A 19265-nucleotide genomic window follows, 5' to 3' on the forward strand; every position below is an offset into this window, starting at 1 on the left:
ACATCATAAATAAATTGAACTAAGTATTAAAACCTGTACTTTTTCTAAGTACACTCCAGTGATCTGAGAAAAGTTTCAGACCATATAAAAATTAGAAATTATTAGATAAGTCAGCACATGTATTTCATTCACTCCTAGTTTTACACTTGGCACTTTAGGAGGGACTGGAAAAAAGACCAACAAAACTGTGGCTAAGAAATATGTTTGTGAGGATCCTGTCAATGGACAGTTTAGAGGCCCAGCAACTCTCCGAATCATTTGTATTTGTAACAAATATAAAACAGGCTAAACCCTGCTGGATCCAAGTACTTAACCTTCTTGCAGCTGATTCAAGTCCACTGACAGCTTTCTTGGGAGACATGAAGAAAATTTAAAGACCCTGAAGCTATTTTATATCAAGAATATATTTCTCACTGCATTTTATAAATATTCAATACCGTTTTCTAACTAAACAGCAGCAATTGCTAATAATATCTTATGACTTACAATGGGTTTTGAGGATATGGACCATTAAGTAGAGCATATGACACCTACATGGTACATGAAAAAACATATGAGTGACTTCTTCACCCATATGTTGTTCATGTTAAAAATGAAGGTCAAAGTTCTGCACCTTTGTGATAAAATAAATATAGGAATTTACAATCAAAGTGAAATAAAAAGAACCAAAGAAAAACAAAACAGAAAAGCATCTGCAGGATTTGCTACCCTCTTTATCTATCATATACTTATCTTAACTGCCTAAAAGCCCTAGGAAATATATGAAGTTTGTAGCATGTTGTGAAGGATAATAAATAGAGGATACTTTGCACCATATGGATTATCTCAGACCCTCATAAAAAGCTGTCAAAACCAAGTTATATATAAGCTCTTCAATGAGCATATGTTGCATTTTGGCATGATTACAAAGATCTTTTTCTGACTAGAGGAATTAGAAAACTTTTACATCTCAAAAGCAAGACAATCAATCATCAAAATTCCTATAGGTAACTAGTGGAAAGCTCAAATGAAAAACAATAGGAGTTAAAGGGGAGGAATAAAACATTCTTTGAAAAGCATCTTCCAGATTTTGCAGTCAGTGTCTGATGGAGCACTGACACCAGATTTTAAACCTAATGATCTCAGACAATTAAAAAAATTAAAAAAGGATAGACTCATATTAAAGAATGAAGTTGTATTCATGACATCTACTGAATAATCAATTTATAAGTGGAAAAATTTGCTAAAGCAATTGACAATTATGATCTGACACCTCAATTATATCAAAAGTAATTTTATATACTATTTTTATCTGTCCTGAAATGGAGATTATTGGGCCAAGAAAAGGCAAATTTCTAATGTAGCTGCTGAAGTTTGGTTTGTTTCTGCAGTATATGTTATTTTATCAATTTGCTTTGATGACAAAGATTGAAAAAGTTAAAGCAGTGAATGAATAAAGGCTGGAATGAGAAGACTGGGTCGAACATCCCCTGCATTACCAGTAAGAAATCTTCACTACAAAACCAAACATGTAAACCTTCTAAGTGCTTGAGTCTAACATTTCCTTCCCTTCATAATATCCTGCAGTAATCCAATCCCTGTGGGATATTGCCCATATCCATTTTTCACTGTAGCTCACTCCCTTCTCTGATAACATTCTTAAGAAATCCAAAACAATAGTCAGAAATGTGAGTGAAACAGCTGCAATGAAGTTCCATTAACAGGCTTACACCACAACTACAGTAGTTTGTGTACAACACATTAAATGGATCTCTCAGGCACTGCTCGGAGGCAAACTTTGGCAACATGTTGGTTTTAGCAGCTAATGCCACAAATTAGACTAATCAGACGTAAAAAGTTATATCCTTACCCAAATTATCCAAGATATTCCAAATTTTGAAGGAAATACAGTCCATATATTTTATCAAAATTTATTAAATTTTTACAGTTTTTATAGTCACAATATTCCATCATCAGGAAAAATGTACTTCAGAAAGGCTGCTACGTTTTACTTAGCATGAATATCATGGTGAACCATGAGAACTGGAAAAGGACATTGTTTGACAGCAATATGCACATTTATTTGCAAACATTAGATGGTGTGTCATTTATTTTATTCATGTGAGGAATTATTTCTGTGGGATAAAGGAAGCAGTAAATTGTTCTCCTGTAAGGAGAAAAGAAAGGTACTATTGCTATCTAATTTTCACTGTACTTAAACTTGTATTAAACAGCACTCACTACTTTTAAGTCTACTTTAATTTAATATGATATTGTAGAGGCAGCAGGTTCTTTGAAGATGGCTTATCTTCAGGAGCTGAAATGCATTGCTCCCCCTCAATTGAAAAGACAAAATCCTTTCCATCACAGGACTACATCAAAAGAGCTCCAAACAATTAAGATAACATTAAATAATTAAAATTAGCATTTTCTTTCAAAAAAGATTATTTTTTATAGTTATTACCCACAATTTCTGTTCATAATGTTTAACATATGCACAACAAAGAAAATCCTGTGTGCATAATCATTATGTTATAATATGCAGTATCTCCTATAATCCCATTTAACTTCACCGGTTTTCCAGATACCATTGTGCAAAACTTAACTTATTTATCTCACTGAAAATCAGTGAGCATAATGAGAAGATTAAATATTTGCAAGCCTCTAGAAAGTTGCTGAATAAGTTACAGCAATATTTCATCAAAGTTATTTTAAGTTTTATTACGCTGTATTACACTGCAGTTGATTAAATGAAATGGCAACTTTATAAAACACACAAATTTCAAGACTGACTCTATCAAACTTATCTCTCAACAATATATATTTAATTGTCAATAAAGGGGAAAAATGTAAAGCATATATATACAGGATATATACTTTAATTCAAGCCCATGTGAAAGTGCATGAGATGACAGTGAGACGCAATTCCAAATCTTTCTGACATCTGCATCACTAAGATTTTGAATCTTAGAATCATAGAATCACAGAATCACAGAATCACCGAATTGTTTAGGTTGGAAAAGATCTTTAAAGCCATCAAGTTCAACTGTTACACCAGCACTTCCAAGTCCATAGTTCTAACTGCCATGTCTATATGATTTTTAAATATCTCCAGCAATGGTGACTCAGCCATTTCACTGTACAGCCTCTTTCACTGTTTTACAACCCTTTCTGTGAAGTTTTTTTTTCCAAGTGTCCAACCTATACCTCCCCTGGTGCAACTTGAGGCCATTTCCTCTTGTCTGGTTTCTTGTTAGTTGTAGGAAGAGACTGACTCCCACCTCACTATAGCCTCCTTTCAGGGAGCTCTAGGGGGCTGTGAGGTCTCTTTTCTTTCTCTCACAGCCAAATGGCCCCAGCTCCCTCAGCCACTTCTCATAAGATTCACACAATTAGCCTTGACCCATTGATTCAGTCTGCTCAGATCCTTCTGCAGATCTTTCTTACCCTCCAGTGAACCAACACTCCGACATGACTTGGCATCATCTGCAGAATGTCATCTTAAACAATGTCCAGAACAATTTCTACTCTTCTAAATTGAGTAGAATGATGAATTATTAATTGCTCTGTAACTGAATCTCATAAATGGTATGCATGCATTCTTTTTCAGCAGGAAAAATAAGTGTGACCCATTTCCTGAGCTGTCCTGAAATAATTTCCTGTAAATGAAAGAAAGTCCCTTTCTTTTTTACACTCAAAAGGAAAAGAAAAATATAGAGATTAGGTTGGTTTTCTTTTTTCATGGACTATTGTTATAGGCTGATTTAGAGACTCAAGCTATTTTCTTCTTGATGGAGAAGAGGGAAAATGCATAGAATAAGTGTATTCCCATCATGGTAATTAGTGGATCTCTGAGGGATGACAGTGATATCACAGTTTGAATGCTTCAGTGCCGGGGAAAGGCTGTTTTTGTAGAGATTTCCACATTACTGAAAGGTTCAGGTATTCATACTGTTGCTATTTTCAGGATCTTAAATCTTTCTTAAAATGAACAACAAAGGAATAAAAATTGAATTCTAATGGATTTCAACAATCTAAGTAACTAGAAATTTTATACCTCCACTTATCCCCTTTCTGTGTCACTTGGGATCTGTCTTCTTTGGGATCCTCTCTTACTTGTCTTTAATGGGCTTTCAGAGTACTTGAGTATTTAATCTCTATTCATATAGAAACTGTTTAATGATTTTATCATGTTTATATCTCTTCTCTAAAAACTATTTTCCAATTTAATTTCTCTATTTTGATATGGAAAAGGAGTCATAACCATGAAATAAACAGAACTCAGTATGTTATTAGATTTTAGAGAATCTGACTTTTATAAGTGTCATCAAGATACTTTGTTCTATTTCTTCCTGGTCACAGAGGAGCTTACACTTGCTTTAGCTTCCATTAGCATGTGTGGTGTGGTTTATGGTTTTCCTTTTTGGATGGTAAGCACAATCACAGTGGATTACTGGCTTATGCTCCTTGTATTAATTTGTATATGTTACTGAGCAGTCCTAGCCATGAGTGTGGTTTAATTTGCTGGAAAAAATTATGAACGCGGTGGTAACTGAAATGCAGAAACAAGCTTTGGTTCTCCTCACTGAGTACTCACTGCCACATCTGGGGCAGCAAGGCACAGTACAATGGATACACACTCCACTATATTTCCCATGGAATGAAGGAGGGACAGTTTTGCCCTGCAAAAGTTCTTCATTTAACAATGTTTGACAGATAGAGCTATAAAAGACCTATTACAGTAAAACATATTTGTTCCTTCTGCACTTCTCCACAAACTTTTTAAGGACTAACTTGCTCCTGAGAGACAAGCAGACAGCTAGCTTGTCTTCTTCTTGCTGGACAAGATGACTAAGCTACCTAATAGGAACTAGGCACTCAGAGCATGCACTAGGTGCCTAAATTTCCTATAAAGTGAAGCCAAAACTTCCACTTCCAAGGCTGTGGATTCTAGGAGCATCTATATTTGGTCATTAGATATATCTATGTACAAAAACCATGGAAAACCTATTACCTACCTCATTTTCCTACCTCATTTTATTTTCATTTTATTTTCCTTCAGTTGCACGTATTGTTACTTTTACAGGAATAATATATCTTATTACGAGTTGCAAGTCAGTGACAGCAGTGAAAATCATGGTGCTGCTTCTGCCTATCTATTTATTTTCCAAGATTTATCTATAAGTCACACTCTCATTGTTGGAAATTCAACTATTTCCTGAACCAAGTAGCTTGGAGTTGCTGTGCAGCATCTTCCCTGACTGAATACTTATGTTTGCTACACTAAATTATTTCAATAAGAATAAATTTATTTCCACTAAGCACACCATGGATGTGATGAGCACTGTCCAACTGTATTTTTAAACATTCTTTCCAAGGATGTGTTGTGGCCCAGACTACCATAAAATGATTTTACAGTACATGTTCAGGTAGCACAGTGAATCAGATATAATATCAGTGGGATTTACTAATGGTCCAATCTATGTGATATTTGAAACAATGATAAAACCAGAAAACAGTAAACTTACCTAATTTGCACATTATACCAGTGTCCATCGTCCACTCTAGCAGTGGTAGTGATGTTTCTGACTTCTGCTGCATCATCACATAAATACTGGTACTACAGAGTAGGAAAAGGTTTTAATTACATTATTTCTAATAATTAAACAGTTTCAGACATTGAAACCTTAATTTTAAAATGATAAATGGCTTCAAAAAAACCTGAAGGATGTCATGTGTATCGAGAAAAATTAATATTTCATTAAAAGTTCTAGATAAGGAAGCCTATTGTACCAGAAATATGCAAGTATACATATATGCTTCCTAACCTGCATGGACGTGCTTTAATCTTTGTGTATTGTACAATCAGATATTATGGGTCTGATTTGCAAAGAAGTCAGCCATCTGCAACCCATCTGAAATTAACACTGGCCATGGGTGAATTTTACTTAAAATTTTATGGCTTCTTTACACTTCCAAACACGTAATGTAGCGTGCTGGCTTGAGCATTTTGGAGCACCGTTTAATTTCCTATACTAATGTGAACAAGCACTTGATTTCATGGTTTGTCTACTTGTAATTGTAGCTTGATTGTGAGCTTAGAACCATTTGTTCATTGGGCTTTAAATCCACATTTAATTGACCAGCTTTGTGAATGATTAAGTGAATTCAATTAGTTTTAACATGGCACAGTGGGATCTCTGAATAGATTTGTGTCAATTAAAGTACTTTCATATTTTATGGTGCTTATGATATGTTAGAAAAATATTTTTCTGCATCATTACTTTACCCTGAATACAAGCAAGATGAACCTAAAGCCATCACCATTTTATAAACGTTGGATAACCTCCTGCCCGTGGCTAATCTCATATTTTTTTTCTGGACAAAGATAGTCACAATATAATAAAAGACAAAAAAATCACAATATAACAAAATAAACTAAAAGGTAATTTTCTTATTTTCTATTTATCTTCAGTTTATATATCTGTTTAGTATGGTCATGGTCTTTAAGCATGAAGGCAAATATAATACAAAAATGCTGCCTCTAACAGACATTTCACAGTTCTTACAAAAGAATATAATTACAGGTACTCTGTGAAACTTTTAGCAGGAAAATGGGAGATAAGTTATGAGAAAAGTAACTTTTAATATCTTTTTATAGCCTCTTTAGCATCTGCCTGTCTCTTCATAAAGCTCTACCTTTACCTACTCCTCAGAAAAGATGGAATAATTTGTGGAAGGTAAAGATATATCATGATAAACACTTTACTCTTTAAAGTTTATAAACAAATATATTCCTAGTTAGTCTGTCCACAAAAGCCAAAATAATAGTTTTTTCCCTCTGATCCTGTGAAATTCTGATTTAAGTAAAAAATGAAGTGAAAGGTTTCTAGTTAGAGATATGTGGTAAAAAAGACAAAATCTATTCCCTAATTTGATAAATTTTCCTATGAAAATTCACTAAACTTCTATGCCTATGCCTATGTCCTAATCCTTCCTTATGACAATTTTAATGAAGTTCCACATGAGGAAGTTCAGTTAGTTTAGATATAAAATACGGCAAGTTAATTTGTACAACATGTAAAGACAAAATTCTATATTTTTTGGTTTTGTGTTTTCATGTGTACTCTTGGAGTCATATCGATCATATTAGCCAAGACATAACAGACAGCAAGTATGACAACTATTTTATCTAAAATACTTAAGATATCAAGAATATTTGTAGATTTATTTACTATCTTCTACAGTAAGTAAATGAAAAAATATTAAAATTTTTGCAGAATAAACTTATATTTACTTTTCCTTCAGTGGGAGATTTTGATCCTTACCTGCAAAGTACCATTATTGATGACAAGTCGAATTAAAAAATGTTGTATTTTTTCTGGGCTCGGTTCAATATTTAGGAGAAGTCCATGAGGATCATTGGTCTTAAATTCCATGTGGATGAAATTTTGCATGTTCAAATGTAAGCCTTGAAATTCCAGGTAAGAATCACCATAGTAGCGAGCATAACTAAAATCTGTGAATAGAATTTTGAGACATGTAAGGATATAAAGACTTTTTTTTCTTCACACACTGTTTTCTTATTCTGGTAGTGGTAGCAAAGATATAGCATAACTTTTACATCTTTCAAGGATTTATACATTAATCTGAAAAAATTATGTTAGTTTTCTTCTGTCAAATGTTAACACTGAGAGTTTATATAATTAGACATAAAGGTTTTTATCAAATTATACTAAGCAAGCATATAGATCAATCCCTGAAAGGCTAGGCTACAAAGATGAAACACTTGGTACATATCTAGCAGATTTGGCTCAACATTTTCTCCAAAGTTAGTTGTTTTTATCAAACCTAGATGCAAGAAAAGAATGGCTTTGAAGTATTTATAGAAACTACTCAGTATGGAAAGGAATGAAGACATTCTACAACCCAATTATGAAGTTGGCATCTTAGTCATATATTAACTATTTTGTGGTGCGAGGGTAAAAGCTAAAAATTTCTCGTGGGTTTACATCCAGCTTGTCTGATTTATCTATAAACCTCGTATCATTCAGCACCCTGTGCAATACCTGGCAAGGGCAAATGCAACTCTTATTTAAATAGAAAAGGAATGTGAATACATGGCTTCAAGTCCACCAGGTGACATATGATTATACTTAAAAGGGGCTTCTTTGTATTTTTTATTTCTTCCTGTCCCCTTCTTCCTTCACCTCTTTCCTTTCCCTACTCCTTTCCTCTACTTTTTTCCCTTCCCTTCCCTTCCCTTCCCTTCCCTTCCCTTCCCTTCCCTTCCCTTCCCTTCCCTTCCCTTCCCTTCCCTTCCCTTCCCTTCCCTTCCCTTCCCTTCCCTTCCCTTCCCTTCCCTTCCCTTCCCTTCCCTTCCCTTCCCTTCCCTTCCCTTCCCTTCCCTTCCCTTCCCTTCCCTTCCCTTCCCTTCCCTTCCCTCCTCCTTCCTTGTTTCCTTGTTTCCTGTTCTCTCCTGTTTCTCTCCTCTCAATTTATTGTTCACTTTCCCTCATTCCCCCCCGCCCTTTTTTTTTCCTTTATGGTGTATTTACAAGGGAAGAGACATGCACATTGGTGCCTATTCATACACAGCGACAGCCTTGCACTTTGGTTTTTTCACTTACCAATATTTAAACTGAGATCACTACATTTGTCTGCTTGTAAAGACTTAAAAATATGGGTCCTCTTCCATACTTGTAACATGAGGAGTTAAGTATTTTGATTTTTGTAGAAACAGGTATATGCTTTAGTCTCACAGCATACAATTATTTGTTTGATCAGTTTCATAAGACTGATAAAAATGTAAAGAAATATTGACAATTCAGCCATCTTGTGAAAAATGTTGGTGCAACATTATCAACCTATATACAATACACAGCACATAAGTGAATTATTCCATTTCACTTTGATCAAATTTCACTCAATCATGTCTACAGGGGTTTAGAGTATCTTTGAAGGTCACAGATCTCTTTTTATTTTCCAAAATAGGTAAAATTTTAATCTGTTGTGATAACAACTCCAATAACAAATAACTCACTATATATTATTAAATTCTGAACAAAAATGATACTGGGATAGAACAAGAACTGTTGATGTCAAACTTTTATGTATCACTGTAAGGGTATGCCAAATTTTATCCTTTCACGACTTTGTATAAACTTATTTACAAAGTCAATCAGTGTGGTCAAATCTCAAACAAAGCTCTTAAAAATTCTCAGTACTATATAAGAATTATCAACATATGCTTACATACAACATACAGTAAAATAGACCAAAAATTTCAAGCAATACCAATCAATAACCAGTGCTGCAATAAAATAGATTTTACAATTTTAAGTGTAGGTAATCCTTAAAAATGATTTTTGAACTATAAGCCTGTAAGTGTAAATTTCAGAAAATTAAATTAAAAAGAAATGCACATAAAGCTTTTTACATTTTACAGGCAGGACAATTTCTCAAATAAAATGCTTTTGAGAATTATTGTCAATCTGTAACCCTTGTTTGTTTTCCTTCCTGAGCAAGCTACTGAGCTCTAAATCTTTCTCTCATTCTGCTTGCCCTGAATTGCCCCTGAATAGATTTTGCTTATCCCAAGGAACCAGTCAGTTATCCCCACACTCCTGAAAGTCTGATATCTAACCATCTCTTTTTCTTGATTCATTTAGGAGATCAGCTTGGTTAAAAGACAGCAAAGTTGCACACAACATCCCCTCCCTACAGTCCAAAATCCTTCTGCTACCTTCCTAATATTTTGGAGGTGGCTGGTTTCATTGTTGGGTTGTTTTTCTCTCCCACATTATTCAGTGTATAATAAAGTTGACATGTGAGAACAGGTTAAAACTATATCAGCTCTTCAGAGATTTGCTAACACAAGGCATTTGAGACCCTAGATCTCACAGAAGAGTAAAATCTGTAATCATGAGGAGAAAAAAAAAAAAGGGTTGTTGATGGAACAGTTTATTCATGATTCCTGAAATTCCAATTTCACTCTGATAACTGAGGTCAGACTGAATTATCTGCTAAAATTCAAGGAAAACCAAACAAGCACAAGCTGGTGGCATCTACCTTTAGCTTTCTATATGTAATTGTAGCAAGTGCACAGAGCACTTGCGACAAAACTTGCTGCATTATTCTGACCAACATCCATTTATTTTTATCTTTATATGGCAACAAGTGATGATGCCTTGCAAGACAATACACTCCACAAGACCACAGATATTAAGCCAGTTTGGCTTCTTCTGGGAAATGCATTCATGCTGCTAAACAGAAAGGTTCTTAAACAGATCATCTGCAGTAAAATTGCAGCAATTGCTCTTGTCCACAAATATGGAGTTAATGAAAGAAAGCACTGAAGAATAGTGCAGCACTGAAAAACCTGCAGGCTCCAGGTTTCTGTAAAATCCATAAAAATACTACTTCAATAACAAACAGGCTACATACCTTCCCACAAAAGCTATTAACATAAATCACTGGTGTGATTGTTTGTAACAGTACACAATTTCTTTTTATAGAACATAAGCTTTGCTTATAATCCTTCTACTGCATTTAGATGCAGTTTTTTCATCTGATCTCTGGAGTTGGCATCCTTGATTCCTTTTTGTCCTAATAGAGAGAACTCATCCCCCAAGCCTTTAGAACCAAAAAAAAAAAAAAAAAAAAAAAAAAAATTTGAAACCATGTTTTATCTTTCCCTAAGAATGCTTAACATTTGTTTTCCTAAGAAACAGACAAGCCCTTTGGTCTATAATATCCTCTCAGCTTTAGCTTTCTCCCCTGCGTACATCCAACTCTCCATGGTTTTGTGTTTACTAGATTCATATTAATGTCTGAATGCTAAAATTTTGAGATTCAGCTGTAATAGTAAGCAGATACACAGGCAGGTCTGAAACCCATCTGACAGGCCAAGCTTCATTAGCTCTTGCCACTCCCTACTGGTTTTCTCTATTCCAATGAGTACCAGCTGCATAAGCTTCAGAATGGAGGCCTGAAAATTTAAAAATTTTTGAGAGCTACACAATTGTATGTCTTGGTTTTTAAAGGCGGGTAGGGAGAGATAATAAAAACTTTTAATATGTTCACGAGCATGCACTCCTGGTGATTGAGTTTTTGTCTCCAGGTATTTCTATGTGTAATGTACCCCCTGCAGTTTGCATGCACTCAGGCACAAAGAGGATTATAATAATGCTCTTCTTCTTTCTTCTGCTATTCTTTTTGTTATGTTACAAAATCCTCCTGTTCAAGCTATTGTTCTTCTCTTTTTCATAGACAAATATTTCACATCTTTTTTTATTCTTTTAATTAGAACTCTCTTACAACATTCAAATAGAGGACATTATTGCCTATGGAAAGGACCTGTCTTGAAAATTCAGAACAATAATTTTCTATTTGAAATTTAATTTCTTTTTATTAAAAAGGAACACATTTCTTACTAGCTTAAAACTGTGGTCATAAAAACCACTTATGTTTGTTTAAAACTGGATAATGCCAAAAGAAAAAAAAAATAGAAAAGCAAAACAAGAAAGAGCAAGGACTGTTTCACAGGGCTGTTTGCAGACCCCTTGAGCCCAGCAGATGACTTCCAATGGATGTTCATGTCCCAGCTTTACACAAACAGCATGCAAGGAGCAGTGCCTTCCCTGGGACAGGCTGTCAGCTTCCTCCATACAAACTGCCATGGTTTCCTCAGCCAGGGTGTGCTCCTGGCCCATCACACTGGGCATCCAGCCCTGCCAGCACCTCCTGTGAGCCTGGCTGCCGGGATCCAGTGCCCTGCCCCTCCAATAGCCACACCGATGGCTGTGCCACTGGCTGCCATGCGCTGCACAGTTCCCTCCTTCTCCTCACTGCTGCTTGTGGTGAGCACAACCCTCTGTGGGCTCTGGCAGCAGCTCTGTGCTGTCTGGTGAAGGAGCTGTAGGGACAGACAAGGCAGCTGCCACCATCAGGCAGAATTTTGCCTAGACACGTGTGGAGAAGAAACTGAGCCAGACACAAAAAGGGTGTAGGCATGGCCAGACGCCACGACCCCGCACGTAGGGATGGGTGGGCTGTTGAGAGAGCAGAGGCTGGAAACTTGTGGTGGACCAGCAGACACAAACCTGCTCAGGGCACTGCTGAAGGCAAACAAGGCTCTTCAGGAGACCCTCAGAGCCAGGTCAGCCCAGAGCTGCTATCTGCAGAAGGAGGCAAAGACAAGGGAGACCATTACTGAGGAGTTCCTTCGGTGAGTTATGGGGGCACCAATACATTAGTTGTGCAAGACTACAGGAGATTGCTGGCTTGAAACATTTCAGGCACATGTGTGGGGAAATGGGCAGGCCAGGTCTTCCCCTGGCAAGGGATGCCCTACTCCACACACCCTGCACCCCCAGGGGCTGCATTCCAGCAGTGGGGCCAAAACCTGGCATGTGGGAGGCAATGCTCCACACTCCAATGCTCCCTTGCTAGCCCAGCTCCTAAGTGGCAAAATGACCAGAAGTCCCACCTCAGGGAAGGGCCCAGGAAAGCTAATAGGCATGTAAACCAGAGCACAAAGCACACACAGGTCTTGACCCTTGGAATTGGAATTTCTCTCAGGTGAACACCACTGGAACCAGAAGTGATAGCTATAGTTGTTCTTTTCTATATCTCTTCTCTCTTCTAATTCCTTCTTCTCAAAATGTAAGTAACTTAATGTCAGATGGGTTGGAGTTTGCTAAGTGGAATGGGCTTAGAGTTTACTAAATTAATGCTTTGTGAAATGCTTTATGTTGATTTAATGTTGCTCTGACATTAAAAAGTTTCCAGATTTTCTGAAGTTTGACAGTAAAGTTTTTATTTGTTTGCCCTTTTGAGAATAACTTGTCAGTGTTTCTCCCTTGCATCTAACTCAAGCTGCAAAAGATAATGTTAAATCCTTTTAAAATACTCATTGAGTGAGCTCTGGGGCCTTACACCAATCCAACCTGATGTCCACAGAGGCTTGTCTGTCAGCTTGACTGTCTGTCAGAGAAAGGATCTGGGATTCTACACAGGGACCAGCAGGCTTGCCCAGCTCACAGATGTTTTACCCTGTTTCAGGTAGCCTATGCATGTAGGAGTGGGGTTTGTGTTTTTTTCACTCTCAATGTGCTGAAAGTACCTCAGCTTTAATTTTCCTTACATTTCTTTTCTCTCAAAAAATCTAATTTCTTTGAAGTTTCATGTTTAATGAGTCACTTTAATCACTCTCTTTTGTATCTAAAATAAGGTCAATCTTTCCAGGAAGTCCTGAAAAACAGCCATAGCAAAATAATCCATGAATTTTACCCTTTTCTCCTTAAATAAAATAATCTACTTCATATTTGTAACCACCATTTAAAAGGCTTTAGTTTATTTTCAAATGAGTCTGATTTACTTCCATACATATAATTTAATCTTTTTAGCTCAAACACCTTAAAGGCAGAGGAGAACAATGTTCTCCAACTATTATTTCTATTTACAGTTGCAAAGCTATTTCATTGCAATGTGCTTCACCTTTGGTTCCACATAACAAACCCACAATTACAGTGAATCCATGTTTTATGCTGTCACAGAAGTCTGTGCTGCATGACTAGCAGGGAATTATAGCTATGTTTTTCTCTCAAAGTTGAAATGTTCTCTAATGTGGCGTGTTAGACAACAATAAAATGTGGTTAACATCCAGAACGGTTGCCAGCGCAGTCAACAAGTAGCTTTCAAGCAAAGAAAAACAAGTTATGAATAAACGCCCTTTACTGCTGCTTTTTCATGCTTACACAGAGCCAGGGATTTGAGTAGCCTTTGAAATTCTTCTGAAAGAAAAACATTACTGTTTTAGAGCTCCTATTACTTCACAAGATCTTCACTATGAGCCTAAAGTTACACATAAACACCTGCAGAAACACATAGGTAGAAATCAGGTGCCTTAAAGGTATGGAACATCAGACCCTACATCCCAGGAAGCTACTTCTATTTTCTTGAAATTATTATACATCTCTCCTTTCCTCACACACATGTCAGTTATGTCTGTTGATCCAAGTTTTGATTCTTAATTCCTACATGTCCAATGGCCAGTCTGTAGTGCTTTTGGAGTGAGGTCTGTCCTCACTTTCACTATTCACTCCATGTAGGAGACAGTAGGTTGCATTTTCTATTAATATTCAGTTTTTCCCTCATTTTTATACAATGAATTTTTCAGACTTTTTAAAATAAAAATGCTGTTCACAAAGAACTGAAAATATTCTCCCTGAACTCAGGGAAAAGGGGGCAGAGTCTTCTAGTTGTAATCTATTTGAATTATCGTAGGCATCTGGAATGCAATTAGTGCAGGAAATTGTTTTATTAAGGTCAGAAAGTTATTAATAGTTTCTAAAGCTGGATTCTGCTTCCTGGTGAAGTGTAGATTTTAAATTCAAATCTACTGCCTATATCTATTAATTGCAGTAATAGCTTAGTGAGATTAACTGATACTTGCTTGACTGCTGCCTGCCAGTCCCAGAAGGGATTTTTTGCCATGTGGCCTAACTCATCAACATACAGATAATGAAAAGAGGTGTTATGTTCATGGCGGTCAGAAGTGAATAGAAGAGATTTTCTCACTGAAGGCACAAAACATACATACATATATATATATATGTAAAAATCAGGAAAAATATCAGCAGTGTGTGGTTCCGCTTCAGCCAAAGACTGTGATATTTTTCTTTTTTAAATGTACTAGAAGAGACACAGAGAGGATCAAGTAGTATTACAGCAGAAATCAGAAGCAGATCTTACCTTGGGGATAATTTGGCTTGCTCTCAGCAGAACTTCACAAGCCTTGCTAAAATCTTTCCCTCCTGCTGCTCTTTCTTACAAAGTGTTGGCAGCTGGCACACAGCCAGCACCAAGCCCAGTGCTGCTGCCTACATGTTGATAACCCCCATGGCTAGAAAGCATTAGAGCCACCACTGGGAGGAAAGCAGTTCTATCCAAAGGAAACCAAGTTTTTTGTCCTTTACTCATAAACCAACATGTTGTTTTTCAGTCTCTTACAACTAGACTTTGAACAAACAGAACAGAACTATTTTTAGCATATATTAACTCTTTTAAAGATTACAACAATATTAATGGTCAAAGCAAGAGGAGTTCATAATGTGAATTTAAGATAACCTTTATAGTACTATAAGCTATTCCAAAGGGAGTTATCATCCCATTATTCAGAATAAAAACAATTTATGCCAATAGCAAGAGAATCAAGGTCTTGCAATGCATTGTGAGAGCTGCACACTTAAAGCAGAACTTTTTAAGCCTAAAACAAACAAACAAAAAAAAAGTCAGTAATCATCCGCTACCCCCAATACAAAGTCTATAATATAAGCAAGATTATTTTTGGACTGGAAAATAACAAAAAATCCCATTGTGAAATCCAGAAAAAGACAATATTTATATCTGGTCAAATCCACTGGTAGAAGAAATGTATTTTTAAAAATTTCTCTTTAATGGTTTTCATGGTATTGTGTTTTTCTATTGCAGTCAAAAAAATCACCATTAGGAAGGTGCACAGACTATCCAACCATGGGTATTGCTTTAAAGTGACACACACAATATTATTGTCTATTCTGTGCATTTAGCTGAGGATGAATGTGTAATATCTAGCAGGAGTATAATGGAATTCTCAGTGAATAATTTTTTCTTGTTCCAAATCCAAATATTCAGATATAAAACATTTTGATTTAGCAATTCACACTGAATTTGCTTAAAATTATGCAGCTTTGGAAGAAGTGAAATTCAGGTGATTTGCTGACAAGTATTTTCAGGAGTGGGCTTCTTCCTGTGGAAGGTTATTATATAAATTCCTGTGAAGACATTAGATTCAAGTAATGTTTATCATGAAAGCCACCTCTGTCAGTCACTGATGAAATACTGCAGCAAGATAGCAATCTAAGGCTTGTGAACTAGCTGTGCTTGTTCCTTGCAACTTATAGTAATTACTTTTACCTATTAATTGTGCACATGCCCCACTAAATTGACAACTAAGTCTTATCTGTTCTGCATTTGTAAGTATTGTATTTACTACAGTTGTGATTTTGCATTAGCTCCTGCCTACTGAGTTGCAGTTAAATTGGTGAAGTGCATATTTCAGTCCTCAGTAAGCATTGTTTTGGCCACACGTATGTATGACATCTCTCAGGCTGGTGGCAAATGGGCAGGCTAATATCAGCTGCACATTCTGTCTTCATCTTGGACACATGAAGCCTGAAAACATTCCCAACTGAAGTTGTGCTTTCAGGGATGAACAGTATTCACAGTATTACCATATCAAGCTGTCTTTTACAAATTGGGATGACACTCATCACCCTAACAGCAAGGCTATGGTGCTCTGAAGTAATACTTCATTCACTCCTTCTGGTGAAGTTGTGACTAGTACCTTACATATAGTACTGTATTTAGTATTTCTGTACCCCCCTGCTTTCCTTTCCCCCAGTTAGTGCAAATATGCAGCTGTTCTATGAGAGAAACACTAAAGCCTCAATTAAGAGTCTGGTGAGCATTATTTCTGCTTCCTTCATCTTAAATCATGTATTAGGAGCCTGCAGGTTTCTAATGCATTCTTTTCTTAAGCATTTTCTAATACATTCTAATTCTAATGCACTGTTTTCTTATTTAACTTGTTCTAATGAAGACCTGCATGCACAAAATCATCAACAATGAAACACTCAGTGAATATTAAAAACGTGAATCATTCATGGTATTAACTTCAATTATGTCCAATAGAGAAGTCAAAAGATAGATGCATACAAGAAGTCACTTTCTATTTCATTTTTTGAATGCCAGTGGTCTCGGATCTGCTAACGTGTATGAGAACTATGGAAGCAAATGATGCCACGAATATTAAAGAATACAAGTAAGAAGTGAGTCATTAATAACACACCATACCAACATTCCCACACATAAAAATTAGTGGCTGTTTTGAAGATACAAAATCTTTGATTAAAAACAGGATCAAACATTTAGTAGATATAATTTATGATACATAACCTTTTAGAGAAACCTCAACTCAACACTTCAAATAGATGGTTTATAAATTATAGATATACAATAATATACAATACTGGCTGATCTGCATTTCTGTTTTGTATGTGATTTAGTTACTTGCAACATACACATACAAACTTTTTTTTTTGGTATGCTTTTAATATGGGAACTGACAGTTCAAAAGGTGGGAAAGGTTTAGAATAATAATGCTGCTGAGGTAATTTATTTCAAGATATGCATTTGAAGTAATTTATATGCTGAAAAATTCAACCTTACATTTGGTGTCCTAATGTAAGCACTGCAGAATAATTTCCCTTGTGTAGAAGAACTTACTCTGTAAAAGAAGACCTTCACACAAATTCTCCATAGCACAGATTCTGTATGAATCATGATGAGAAAATTAAGTGTGCAGACACTGGACATCTTCCAAAATAACTGTATGTATGGAATTTATTGGTGATAATGAAAAATGAGTATCTTCTTGTTGCTTCAGAGCAAATATATGGGTTTATATAGTCCTTGTCTGGTATCTTTGGTTAAATGAAGATTGGACTCTGAACTAACTGCACCATGCTTGAGATAGAGGCTTTCTAAATGAGAATTTGTGGAAAGATCCCCATTTTTTATCCCAAGAACAAGTTAAACACAAAACTGACTGCAAATCTAAATAAGGGGACATGGCTGAAAGACAGACAACTTAAAAATGCTGCCTAGATAGCAGTCAGGGCTGCAAAACAAGTAAGTTACCCACACACCTTTATCAGTAATGCAAAAAATAAGCAAATAGGTAAAGATGTCTGTTATCAAGATGACAGAGACAATGAAGGTGGCAAAAACATGACTTTTTGCTTCTGAAGAAGCCATGTAAAATACATAATATTCAACTGTGTTAAGAAGACGTATACTATACATGACGTTTTCCTGTGTGCTCACAAATTAAGATGACAATATCAAAAGCTGGAAATACTGATCAAATTTAGAATACATTCAAAGGCACATATGGAGCAAAGAAAATGGTGGTAGAAGATAAAAGGTTTTCCTCCCTCTGGGGTGTAATTGACAAACTAGGAATATATTGTGTAGCAAAATTTTGGTTAAACTGGGCAGAAATACCAATTAAGTGTAGTAGTTTTAGTTCACCAATCTGAGTTTCCCAGCCAATGCACCAATTAATGTGGTGGGTCCAGTGCTGGCCAAATGCCAGTGCACCCACTAGAATTATTTACTCATTTTCTTCTGTGAGATAAGGATTAGTGGGAGAGCAAAGCAGGCTCAAACCTTGAAATGGTATAAAGAAAACTTTATTACCAGAACTAAAAGGAAATTAATAAGAAATCAGAATAAACCTTCAGAAGACTTCTCCTCCACCAGACTTTTCTTTCTTTTTCCCACTGACCAAGTAAAGAGACAAATTTGATACTTTCAGTCAGTTTACCACTTTTAAAATAATTTCTCTTTGGTCCACTTAGGGAGAGGAGTCTCTCCTGCCATGTTATGGAGACTTTTACACAAGAAACAGTTCTCTTGTGGTTTTAATTTTCATGAATAGCAGCCACCCAGAAATCTGCAACTGTGAAGTCCCTCCCATGATTTTGTAGTTTTCCTACAACTAACACAATGGGTCATTTCAACTTATTGGGGTACAATTTTAAGGATGAGCTGTTCTATTATATAACTTCTTTTATCTCTGGGAACAGAGGTTTTCTTCTTTCATCCTTGGGGCAAGGTTTCTCATTTCTCTGTCTCTCTGTTCAAGCTTCTCATTGGATCACAGTGACTTCAATATCTGCTTGCTTCAACACAGATACATCTGCTTATTGCTGAGGTTAGATTGCTAGGACTTCCCAAGGCATTCCATGAATTACAGGGGAAAAAAACAAAGTCTGATGTATCAATTATAACTTTACCATAGCCTTACAAGAGAATTTCAGCCTGAGACTAAGAAATCAGGAATGAATAGTAATGGAATCAGTCAGTAAGGTGAGTGAAATGTGTTAAGAGCTTCAGAATAAAGAGGAATATGGATGGCATTTCTGAAACTAGTGAAAACAAAAAGTCAGGATTGTGTGTGATCAGAACTCAGGTGGAAGCTCATTCAAAGTGTTTATACTGCTTATTTACAACAACAGAAGAACAAATTCAGTATGCAGAAGTCAGTGTCATCTTTATGCTTATTCTTGCACTGAAGTATGATGAGGCAAGTAGGGGCAGATGTAAATTTCATGTCACACATACAAAAGAGCAGTAGCTCTTCTTGCACTGATGATGTGATGTTGGCTCTTCCACAA

General features: G+C 36.1%; 1 protein-coding gene across 1 annotated transcript in view; it reads right to left on the reverse strand.

Moving 5' to 3' along the window:
• Positions 1-3303: 3303 nt before the first annotated feature.
• Positions 3304-19265, reverse strand: part of LOC110468097 (protein eyes shut homolog) — a 386727-nt gene continuing 370765 nt past the window's right edge. The window contains exons 28-29 of the mRNA XM_085574727.1: positions 7308-7498; positions 3304-5599 (exon numbers count right to left, since the gene is read on the reverse strand). Coding sequence (XP_085430853.1) covers positions 5504-5599; positions 7308-7498 — 287 coding nt within the window. The 3' untranslated portion in view covers positions 3304-5503. The remainder of the gene's footprint in view (positions 5600-7307; positions 7499-19265) is intronic.

This window comes from Lonchura striata, chromosome 3 (assembly GCF_050655825.1).
Source record: "Lonchura striata isolate lonStrDom1 chromosome 3, ASM5065582v1, whole genome shotgun sequence".
NCBI classification, from domain to species: Eukaryota; Metazoa; Chordata; class Aves; order Passeriformes; family Estrildidae; genus Lonchura; species Lonchura striata.